This window comes from Esox lucius, chromosome 4 (assembly GCF_011004845.1).
Source record: "Esox lucius isolate fEsoLuc1 chromosome 4, fEsoLuc1.pri, whole genome shotgun sequence".
NCBI classification, from domain to species: Eukaryota; Metazoa; Chordata; class Actinopteri; order Esociformes; family Esocidae; genus Esox; species Esox lucius.
The window spans coordinates 29,841,531-29,853,568 of record NC_047572.1 but is presented as its reverse complement, the minus strand read 5'-3'; the positions used below and the strand labels follow the sequence as shown (position 1 = coordinate 29,853,568).

The 12,038-nt window shown below is 42.1% G+C and overlaps 2 protein-coding genes across 3 annotated transcripts; both read right to left on the bottom strand.

The window, feature by feature from the left end:
- Positions 1–6,287: 6,287 nt before the first annotated feature.
- On the bottom strand, positions 6,288–8,960 carry exosc3 (exosome component 3). Its single transcript, XM_010866502.3, is given in 5 exon segments — positions 6,288–6,792; positions 7,688–7,839; positions 7,959–8,108; positions 8,541–8,599; positions 8,602–8,960. Coding segments are annotated over 5 exon segments (657 nt in total). The 5' UTR covers positions 8,690–8,960; the 3' UTR covers positions 6,288–6,584.
- A 744-nt stretch (positions 8,961–9,704) lies between these two features.
- On the bottom strand, positions 9,705–11,127 carry LOC105007533 (serine peptidase inhibitor Kazal type 2). 2 transcript variants are annotated; one of them, XM_010866501.4, is made up of 4 exons: positions 10,790–11,127; positions 10,524–10,555; positions 10,268–10,380; positions 9,705–9,993 (listed from the first exon to the last, which is right to left on the bottom strand). In XM_010866501.4, exons 1-4 carry the CDS (start codon positions 10,839–10,841, stop codon positions 9,948–9,950), a joined length of 243 nt encoding a protein of 80 aa, XP_010864803.1. In that variant the 5' UTR covers positions 10,842–11,127; the 3' UTR covers positions 9,705–9,947. The 2 variants fall into 2 exon arrangements, with proteins under 2 accessions (XP_010864803.1, XP_010864802.1); XM_010866500.4 differs by having other exon boundaries at positions 10,524–10,558; positions 10,790–11,113.
- Positions 11,128–12,038: the final 911 nt, after the last annotated feature.

Sequence of the window (12,038 nt, the reverse complement as noted above, 5' to 3'; positions counted from 1 at the left end):
ACTCCCACCTGTACCAGACACGCTCAGCTGCAGCAGATAAGCGGATTCTTCCTGGCCAAACAGGAAGACCTACACGACAGCGAGCGCGGGGAGAAAGACGGCAGATCACACACAAGGCATGTGATCTCTGCATGTAGCCTTGTAGAGCCAGAGAGGTGTCATATCCATCCAATGTATCATTTGATTTGTGTGTTATTGAAACTAAGCGGGAAACTGAGAGGTCTTGTAAGCCAGTGGAAGGGTGCTCGTGTTTTACCAATCCGTAACAGCTGAGTGAGAGTTGCCACACCTCTGTGGCTCTGGATAATGTCAACCAAACTGTTTTGGTTGAACGTAGTGGTTAGTGCATAAACCAGTCACCAGAAGCTCTCGGGTTCGAATCCCATAGCTGACAAGGTGAAAAGGTCTAGGTCCTTGAGCAACGCACTTAAGTCTAATAGCTTGTTTAATTAGCTGGAGAATCATGTCTGCTAAATTTCAAGTAAATCTAAAACATCTGTTTGTGTTTTAGGAGTGGCTGGGAAAACGATGAGGTTGGGGAGATGGAGGAGAAAGACGGGAATGAGGAAGAGAAAGTCCAAGGATAAATGTTTTATTCATAGAGGACTTTAGACCCATGAGCCCCGAGGTGCTCCTATCTAAGCCTAGCCCACAGACAGAGCTAAAGACTGTGAACCAAGTAACAAACTGAGTACCAAGAACTTTTTTCTTTCTGCAGTTTACTGTGCTAAATGTTTCGTTATCTCGAATCAAGGTAAACACATTCTGCAAAGACCTTTTAAACGCCAATTGCAATCCTGGGGATTCACTGCCAATTACACTGTTGCTGATAAAATGTCCTCCGGGACGGTGTTGTCTTCTGTGATGGGAAAGAGGAGAATCTGGAATGCACTTTCTTCTCCAGCTGTTCCTGAGTCTGGCGGTGTGTCCGCCGCTACAGCCTCACACCACAGCGTAGTGAGCCACAAAAAGCCTGCGACAGACTAAGGTGTAGGCCTAGTCATGTAACACGGGCCTGCGACAGACTAACGTGTAGGCCTAGTCATGTAACACGGGCCTGCGACAGACTAACGTGTAGGCCTAGTCATGTTACACGGGCCTGCGACAGACTAACGTGTAGGCCTAGTCATGTAACACGGGCCTGCGACAGACTAACGTGTAGGCCTAGTCATGTAACACGGGCCTGCGACAGACTAACGTGTAGGCCTAGTCATGTAACACGGGCCTGCGACAGACTAACGTGTAGGCCTAGTCATGTAACACGGGCCTGCGACAGACTAACGTGTAGGCCTAGTCATGTAACACGGGCCTGCGACAGACTAACGTGTAGGCCTAGTCATGTAACACGGGCCTGCGACAGACTAACGTGTAGGCCTATAGTCATGTAACACGGGCCTGCGACAGGACTAACGTGTAGGCCTAGTCATTGTAACACGGGCCTGCGACAGACTAACGTGTAGGCCTAGTCATGTAACAACGGGCCTGCGACAGACTAACGTGTAGGCCTAGGTCATGTAACACGGGCCTGCGACAGACTAACGTGTAGGCCTAGTCATGTAACACGGGCCTGCGACAGACTATTCATGTAACCCGCCGCGAGACTGGACGACACAGGTGTTGTTGTCAGAGGACCCTGAAATGTTGTTATTGTTGAAGCCGGGAGGAGGTTGAATTTCGGTCTTAAGAAAATACTAATCCCTGTCGTGTAGTGTTTCTTTGGCCCTGAGCTTGTGGTCCACAGTTTGCTGGCTTTCATTGCCCTCGTCTGTACACGCGCACAAACACACACACTGATTTATGGGATATGCAGACTGGAAAGACGTTGTTGGAAAACTGCAGGGCTAGACACTTTCGCTAGCCAATCATAGAGCAGTGTTATAATGATGTCATTTTTAGAGACCAATTTGGATAAAAAGGGCCAGGGTTGTAGTGACAGTTTGTCAGGATGGTGATGTTGTTAAACTGAACTGTTATTTTCACATCTCGAATCTCCCTGGGACAACCTCTGGGAGTGGGGGTCACAGGATCAGTTAGGGTTAAGTGTCTCAGATCGACAAATAACTTTTCCTTTGGCTATATTCCACCTCTTCCTCAAGGAACCTTATGAAATTATGAATATATTTGCGTGTTTAGTCAAGGTTCTTGGAAAATTCTTTCTGAACACAGAATACAGACATAGGATGACTTATTTCTCATTCTCCCTCTTATTTCATACTTTCCTGTTATTTTCGCTTCCCAGTTACACAATGCTTTGTCTGGAATGTGTGTTACATAATGTTAATATCTTTTCTTACTGGGCAATACTAGTATTTCATGTGCTTACTCTTGGAGCATTCTGAACTCATTCCTCACTCCAGTTAGCTGTTGCGTGCCTTCATTTATTGGTTGCGTCTGAGAAGTACTGTATGTGCCCAAAACCATGTACTTATGCTTAAGTCTTGCTGATGCACCGTTACCAGATTCCACAGAAACGGACCACACGGACAATCCTTTTTTGGGCTGAAAACTTTATTTCAAAGCTAAATGGGAAAAAGGAACTGGGCTCTGAAATGTCTGAAAGGATTAATACTTGGGAATACATCCATACCTGCTCAATCAGCTCTACACACTGTAATAATGTGAAATGTACCCACTGGGAAGTTGCTTATTATTTTTTTTGGCACATGGGTATTTCAGCCATATTCCAATTACATTGATTAAGGAAAACCAATTTAACAAATCACACAGAAAAATCAACTTTAAAACCATTTCTGCTATTTAGAAAAAACAGAAATCTAATTTCCTTCAGGGAAAAAATACATAGAATTGCTAAAATTTTAATTGGCTGCACCAAAACAGGTGCACATGATTACAAACTCCTTGAAAAGTAACCCAGAAAGGTCCTTCCATAAAGATTAGAAACTTGGTTTGGTCTTTACCATATGGGTTTATAATAACACATCATGTCAAGATCAACAGATGTGTCAGAGGCACTCAGAAAGGGTTACAAGAGGGCTTACAAAGCCATTGCCAAGGATTTTGAAGTACACCTTCGTCAGACAGACGATCTACAAATTGAGAAAATTCCAGACCACTGGGAATCTAAACAGGACAGGTAGTACCACGAAATTCAGCCCAAAGGCTGACCAACCGATTCTCATAGAAGTCTCTAGAATCCCAGGGTAACATCAATGGATCTACAGGCCTCTCTTGCCACAATCGGTGTCGAAGTGCATGAATTAAATGTCAGAATGAGACAAATTTGGCCTACATGGCATATCAGGAATGAAGAAGCCTCTGCTCTCAAAAAATAATATCAAGACATGATACTTGGGAAAACACCAAAAACCCAAGGACATGTGCTCTGGACAGATAAGGGAAGGAGTTTTTTGGCTGCAAGAACCTCACCCTTTCTGTAAAACGTAGGCAGTAGCATTACGGTTTGGGGTTGCTTTGCTGTCTCAGGACCTGGCCACGTGTCATCATTGAGTCAACCAAGAATTACATATTGTACCACAGAATTCTTGGGAAGAATGTGAGGTCATCTGTCAAAAAGCTGCAGCTGAAACTGACATGGACCTTGTAACAGCCACATCAGAAGCTACAACAGAATTGCTCAGAAAGAAGACATGGAGGTTTATGGAACGTCTGAGTCAAAGCCCAGATCTAATTTCTATTGAAATATAAAGTCCTCGAGCATGACAGTTGAAGCAGTACTGTAAAGAACAGTGGGTAAAAATTCCTCTCAGTCCATGTAAGAGACTGATAGACAGTTGCAAGAAATGTCCACATAGTCATTTTACCCAAAGGGTGCAAAACCAGCAATTGAAGCAATTTTTTATACTATGAAACTTCTGTAGATTTCTGATGAATAAATGTAAGTATACTCTTTCAGTATAATTTGTTAAATTGGCTTTATCTGTCAATAACTTTGAAGTGACAATTTCATACCCGTATGTCCAAGTACAGCTCCGGAAAACATTGAGTCCACTGCACCTTTTCCTTTCCTTTCTAAAAAAGTCGAAAAGGAAGGTTCGAGTGAGGAACAGAACGGTTAAAATTAGAGACCACTGCAAATTGAACGCTTCTTCTGTTCCTCACTCAAAACATTCCTTTTTAACTTTTTTGGAAAGGAAAGAAAAGGGTGCAGTGGTCTCTTAATTTTTTCTGGAGCTGTATGTACAACAGAATGTTTCAGGTCCACATTGACTAAATGAACCACACTGTTCCGAAGTTAGGGAAGATGATAGGAATGTTTTAAGCTTTTTTCCTTCTTGTTTCACTCATTTTAAAAAGTACATAACCAATTTCTGTTTCATTCCTTGACGGTGTTAATAAATATGGAATAAATATATTTGAAATGTTCATATGCCATTTTAATGCAACCAACCATTTAGAGCAACTTCAGCAGCCCTGGTACCGGTCCTGATTTTGACAACCCAAGTGTCCTACATCAGCAGGTAACATTAATCAGTCTGCGGCCTGTCCATTCTGCAACAACAAGTTGTACTGAAGTAGTTAGCACATAAAACGCCAAATGCAGACGGTGAATATACACACCTCCATTTTCCACATAAAATGCCTTCCCATGCATTCCTTTCCATCTGCTAAAATATGATGGATAAGCTACTTCAGACTGGTGCCTTAGTATTGGCCATTACACGTTACTGCCATTCCTTGTCTGTCTCTCCTGATTTTCTACTGACAATGAAATTTCCACTGGCTATCTCAGGACAGAACAAGGGGTCTGGCATTGGTAAATGGCTGGGATCAATGGCAACATGAGCCAGTGGTGGCCAATTCATGTAATCGTCAGAAACCAATACTTGGCATCACCTCACACCAAGTTGCCCTTATGTTATTACTAGGATTAATTTAGTCCCTGTGTAATGACACACCATTACTGGCCAAATGTGTGCTTTGACATGCAATTGTCCTTTTAGCTTTACTGAGTAGACGGGCATGAGTGTGCTGATGCTGTAACTGCAGCAAATCAAGAAGGCCTCTGAAGAGATGTAATACACATTGCCTGCTATCGCCCAGGGACCAGAAGGCCAAAGACTGGCTGGAAAAAGCTGCTCTGCTCGAGGTCGGGCTGCCCCCCAAAACATCATGATCTGGCTACAAAACTGCCAGAATCACGTTTTACCTTTCAACAAGCAGCCGCACTGTTTTTCCATAACGGTTAAGCAAACTCCTTTAATCGACTGAATCAAAGGCATGTGGATAGATTGGTATGATTCCAATAATCTTCTGTGTAGTTATGATTATCTTAATGCTATGACAGTTGGCATGGCAGATATATGCTACAATACCAGTTGTTCTAATTACAATTACATTCCAATCTCCATTATTTACTTAGAAAGCCAATTCTTTTGTGTAAATTTTAGGACTGTGTGCAAAAGGTAGAGAACAACAGGGAAAGGCTGGTTTTCCTGGAAAGAGGAGATCTTGGGGTACCAACCGGACCCTTGGCAAGTGATGATGTAACCCACAAAATCACCTTTGACCCTTGACTTCTAGGCCCAGATGTCCATATATCATCCATAATAATCAATGCATTCTTTAAACAATTTTTTGCCTAAGCACTAAAACCTGTAATCAATTCCAAAGCAGGTTTACATGTATTTCAGATTTTAGTTTTTTGATGGGGGCTAATAATTTTTATTGACAGTATGAGGCGCTGGGTAGGAATGTATGCGCAAGGAAATGGGAGCTCAAACCCACGTCTCCCAATTGGGTCATTCCCTGGCATGTTGGGTCTGGAAATTGTAGATCTTAGAAGTCAATTTCTGATTCTGCTGACGTCTACAGCATTTACTGCAAATGGTAATACCAGGGAAGATTGCCTTTAAAATCCACCATGCCGAAAACCCACTTTCAGATTGAAACCTTGCCTGGTTCATCATGTCTTTATTTAACAAGGGAATGGTCCGCTGATTATGTACAACCACAAGAACTAATGTAAATGTTTCTTTAATATAATTTAGTATTTAGTTTGCCATGTACATGTTTGACTTACTCTAATCGTTCTTGGCACCATTAATTTTTATTACAGAGTAAACAATATGCCTAATACATTTCCCTTCACTTATACATTTACCTCAGATTAGTTTTTAAAGATAATTTAGTTGGGATTGGTGGGGTGAGTCACTCTTCATGAGTAAGTACCGCAGGTCATTTCCTGTTTGGTCAGTTCTTGCCAGTGGAGGCTAGTAAAGGTAAATAAGTATGCCCCCTAGTGGATTTGATTTAAATAAACATGAATATGTAGGCCACTACTACAGAAAATGCACAAAGAAATCCAGTAGACCATAACAAATATTTATACATAGTACACATTATCAACCAGTAACAAAATTACATTGTTCTCACTTGCATGTATAACAGATTAAAGTAGCTTAAACAGTATCACACAGACCAAAATCCAATTAAACTGATAAGGAAAGGGTTGATAAATGTTTCGACTACAATGCAAATATTACTCAGTTCAGAAGAAAAAGACGGCGGTGGAGGTAAAACCTTACTTCCTCCTTTGAATGACAGACTATCCCCTCTTACTCAGACCGCCTGAGTGTTTCTTCCCGGAGAAGTGGCCCCCTAAACTAGATAGATCCGTCTGCCACCCTCCTGAAGAGGGTCTGCCGTTGCTGTGCTGTCATGTTCTCACAGCTCTCCAGCAGGTTGGCCACGATGAGGGTCTGCTGGATGGTCTTGGCTTTGACCCACACTCGCCCATTCATCCCCACCACCATCTCAAAGGGGAACATCTTTTCTAGGTCCTTGGCTATCTCACTCTGTGGCGCCAGCAGTCTGCAAGGAAAGAAGGCATTTATTGATCAGAACCAGGGTAATGTTCCACAGCATGATCAGAACTGGGGTAATGTTCCACAGCATGATCAGAACTGGGGTAATGTTCCACAGCATGATCACAACCAGGTAATGTTCCACAGCATGATCAGAACTGTGGTAATGTTCCACAACATAATCAAATCCAGGGTAATATTCCACAGCATTATCAGATTCAACTTGTTTGGCCTCTGACACAATTAATCCAAGCTGACTCAGTTGTGACCCGATTTAGAAATGTGAATTTTTTTATTTGCCAATATGCTATATTATGTAATGCTGACAGTAAATGTATCACTGATATTGGATTGCACATGTTTTTACCTCCGAAAATACCTCCCAAATACCACAATCTGTGTAGTGTTACAGTAGATTTAATTGGGATTTATTTGTCACTGATCTTTAAAATACAATCAAGCTTCTTGTGAAAAGTTGCAAAAATACGCCCCCCCCACCTTAATTATAAGTGTGGCCGATTGCTTTCAGGAATCACAAATAAGTCTGCCATAGAGAAATTAGACAAGTGATCTGAAATCACCCCTGTTCAAGGCAGGAACCATATCTAAACAAACATAACATTAAACCAAGACTTTTTCAAAACACTTCCAGGAGAAAATTATAGAAAGGCACCAGGCAGGGAAGTGCTGTAAAATTGCTGGCACTTCCCAGAGAGCCCGGTTAAACCCATCATCTCAAAATCCAACAAATATGGCACAGGCACCACACCGCCTAAACTGACCGACCAGACAAGGAGTTCCATAGCAGATTTTGGATAAGTGGACTAGCTAAAGGACCCAATGACCCCCCCCCCCCCCACACACACACACACACACACACCACTTCATGCCGAACGACATACCTGCGGACGAGTCCCAGGGACACCTTGAAGAGAAGACCATCGGCTCCGAACACACCCAAGCCATTAGCTCGTCCACAGCTGTCTATACACACCAGCTCTGGTTCCATGTCTTTGTTGGCAACTATTAACTGAGAGTATACCAGGTCCCCCACCTGCAACGAACACAGCATAAAGGCAGAATAGGCACGTGAAACTTTAGATTAAACTACGTGCCGTTCGAGGGTAAGCGCGCCATCTGGAAGAACGAGGTGGCGTTTGTGACGGGGCTGACCTGCACATTAGGTCGGTTCCTCTTGGTGGCGCCTTCGAACGCCAGGTAGGAGAGCGACGCCTGCTCACTTCCTCCAATGTCCACCTTGAAGATGTCCCCTGACTTGGCAGTTACGACGCCGATCACGTTCTCACCCTTTGATGGAACATACTGGGAGACGAAAAATAAGAAGTGAGTCCACAACTTCAGTAGAAGAGTGCAGGCAACACTAACATAACAGGCTACTTCCAGGTCCTCTTTTTTTATTCCCTTGTAATTTTATATCAGGTAAGTATGACAGAGAACACACTCGTTTTGAGCAACGACCGATATGGACCTTGTTCAGTGACAGAACTACATATTTTGTACCTTGCCGGCTCTTGTACAGCACTAAGGTGCAACTTGTTCATGCCATTCATACCAAGACCATTAACTTCAAAAGAAGTGGGCATGCGCCATTCCAATACTTCTTACACGCGAGTTTACTAACACGCCGTGTATATTGTTGATTCAGACCATGAATTATAGACCGTAATTTAACAGACAACGGTTACATACAGGACCGACACACTATCATGTACTTGTAAACGTTATGTTGCATACCCGCCTTTGCTGCGAGTCAATCCAGTACAGATTGGGTTGTTTATGTCGAAGGATTCCGCTTTTGCAACAAGTACTTCATCTCCGTTTCGCCGAAGCCCTGGTCCACAAACTACCTTCTCTGGTTTGCTGTCCGTAATACTCTCGGGCATTTGAAAAGAAATACATCTCCTGGTAATAAAACATCACAATTTTATCTTTGAAACTATTCTAGCATGGCCGTAAAATCTGAGGGGGAACAACTAAATGTAACACAGAGAAACCGGTGAAAATGAGAAGCCTCACGCGGACATAAATCGTATGTTGCGCAGCAGTGAGTTGAATCGAGAATATTCGTTCAGTGCGTCCTCATAATCAGGCCCACACACTCGTTTCTGCCTCTACTCCCCAGTTAAGGAGTTAATATTTGATACCCGCCAGATATCTCACCGGATGTTTTAAATCCGAGGCATGACGGGGAAACAGGAACTATGGCATTTAAATTAATCTGGAACACAATTCATGATTGTGAAACACCTGGTCTCAATAGTTTTCTATTACCAAAATATATTTTTTTAGGAACAGTGGACTTTTGTAGACTTTACCCTCTGCCCTTTCGTAAATTCTGCCCACACGGCTTCACTAGCAGCTCGTGGACTATCTCGATTTATAAATCTATTCAGTCACGGCATCAATCATTCACACGAGCTAACCATATCATGACATTAGTTATTAGTAATCTTCATGTTGTACTAATCGTTATTTTGTAATCGCACATCAAAACAGACCAAACAAAACTACAAGTTTTCTAACGCCAACTACTACCTGGGATTTACTTGCTCATATCAGTCAAAACGGCTGAATGAAATACATTGCTTTCCACTCGAATCTCAGCGGCCTGACACACGTCATTATTAGACATATCAAACTGAAATAATAAAAAAAAAAAATTAGCACCCCCTTGTGGACTTAAAGTTAGTTCTACAAAGCCTTTCAACTAAATATATTGGTTTCTCGTCTGTAGATGGCCTAATTGTGGTGTGTGTATCAGCATTCAGATTCCAACCCAGTTTATAATGTGCCGTTATTCACCTAGTGTGTTTATGAAATACAAGAAAACACTTACAATCTAGTCTGGACACAATAAGGAGCATCTAGACTTTTAAGGATAAAAGATTTCACAAGTGCTGGGAATGAAAAATAATTTTATTCTTTACAAAGATAGTGTTAAGATTTAATACAAATTAATGTGATTATATAAAATTATAATGCATTTGAGAGAGAGAGAGAGAGAGAGAGAGAGAGAGAGGGAGAGCATGAGTGTTCCATAAAAAACAACTTCTACAACCTATTCTAACAATCACAGAATGATGAAAGATACATGTGATAAAGTTATCACTTTCACAGCTGAATCCTCAGTAGGTTTACGCTTCAGCAACTTCCATCTTTGACTATCAAGATGTCCGCATTGGTTTCCCTGAAGAGAGAAAGATTTCAAATATCTTCAGACTTTGATGGGATCCAGAGAGTAGAGTAATTCCGGGCAAATTATGTTTTCCATTATTTGTTTAACAGTTGGGGAATTAAGCAGGAAAAAAAATAGGCCTAGCCTAGTCACCAATACCCTTTGTGCAGATTCTTCCACCAGGCTATTTTATAGTACCGACCACCTGGCTATAAAGAAAATGTCAAACGAGCGTGGATGGCATTTGGGTACTACAGGGGCAATGAAACAATGACAGGAGACTCACAGTCGGTGAACACAGAGAGAACACTCGTTGGGATACGTTTTCCCATCATTGCCGCACACTGGGGAGTAGTTGAGCGGACACGCCTGGGTTCGGCTCATATCACCACAAGAAGGCTGTTAGAAAGAGAGAAAGTCATTTGAGATGTGACTCAAACCCTGGTGTTTTGTACTCACACAGAAATTCACGTGAACGCCCTTATTGTTGCCAAATGAGTATTAGGAAATGCATTGGGAATATTTGAATGGAAGCCTCTTACCCTCCTGTACAATCTGGATTTGTCCTCTGCATCTGCTAATGGGACAACAAATAAGCTTTTAGTAAACACACACAAGTAGAATTTTGCCTATCCTTCTTAATTCTTTACTAACGTAAGAACTTATTCTTACATACGTGACCATTAATGGACAAAGAATAAGGCAATCATTGCTATTTTTGTACAAACTCCTGTTCCTATATGGAAATGGATTAGAAATAGACAGAATAGTAAGACATTTTATGAACTTAACTTCTTAATGTATTTACCTGCAAAGAAGAAGACTGCCAGGCAAACTAGTAAAACGGTTTTCCCAATCATGTTCTGGAGTTCAGTCCAACAGAGATTGAATAACAGCAGTTTGTATACAGCCAATTACCGAACGCAGCTCCAAAAGTTCAGTATGATCTCCACCAGGTCTCCTTTGCCTCTGTCTTATCTCCGATGTGCCTTGCTCAAGGTCTGCTGTTGGTTTGGTCTCCGTGGACGATGTGGCGTTGTCATATAGTGGAGCGCGGGTCTGTTTGCCTGTGAAATAATGTGACCCTGTGTGGCGTAAAGCTAATGTTTTGACGCCCGCGCACCTGACCTACCCGCCGGCAACAGTTACGACAGAGCCCCCCTATTGTCCAGGCCTTTATTAAGGGATGAACATTCCTACAGCCTAAATATTGCTGAGCTCACTATAAAAACAAGGGGGCGGGAGGGGGGGGGGGGGGGGTGACAGGTGTGTGTGACACTGTGTTATTGATGATAGAAAGCATACATGTTGACCAAGAACAAATGTCATGTGTAAGGGTTAGTACACCCCCTGGAAAGTTTTTTTTTTTTTTTTACATATTCAAATGAATTTATGAGTTAAATTCCAACCACCTTCATTGATAAAGGTAACCCTGTTAAAAAATCTAACCCCCACTAAAAAAACATGTTTAAATAAACAGAAGTACCTGATATGGAAAAAAGTTAGTACATCCCAGTCTTTACCATCACATAAAATGGCTAAAATTAAAATGAAAATTTTCAATCAATTTTAAGACATTTGCCAAACAAGACCTGGGTAAAGACCAAAACTCCTGGAACAATGGGCTCTGGACGGAGTCAATGGCGGAGTTGTTTTGGCCACAATGCCAGATGCCGTATTTGGTGAAAACGAAACACCAACCATAAAGCATGGAGGCGGTGAATTCAGAACCAAACACGGATCTTGGAACAGGACAATGATCCAAAAAACACACAGCAAAATTAGATTGCCTTTTAAAAAAAGAACTTTTCAGCTCGTGTGCTTACTTTTCCACATGACATTAAGCCCCAAAATAATATGAGCTGGTATTTCCTTTCACTCTGTATGGTTATTTAGTTTCACTGCCAGCCTACAGTGGGGTTAGCTATATTGTCTAATAATAACAATTAGGCGCAGGGCCACCATTAGAGAGGACAGCCAGAGGGGGGGAAACTGTCTGCGCTTATTTGTTATGCTGCTATTTCAGGCAACGAACGGGAATATTCTGTCTCGGTGTC

Bases quoted from the DNA above. Each gene is read 5' to 3' on its own strand.
- LOC105007533 (XM_010866500.4), bottom strand. From the start codon at position 10,841: ATGATTGGGAAAACCGTTTTACTAGTTTGCCTGGCAGTCTTCTTCTTT. The intron at 10,381-10,523 runs GTAAGAGGCTTC...TCTTTCTAACAG, and splicing joins AATCCAGATTGTACAGGAGG to CCTTCTTGTGGTGATATGAG. The intron at 9,994-10,267 runs GTGAGTCTCCTG...TTCTCTCTTCAG, and splicing joins TCTCTCTGTGTTCACCGACT to GGAAACCAATGCGGACATCT.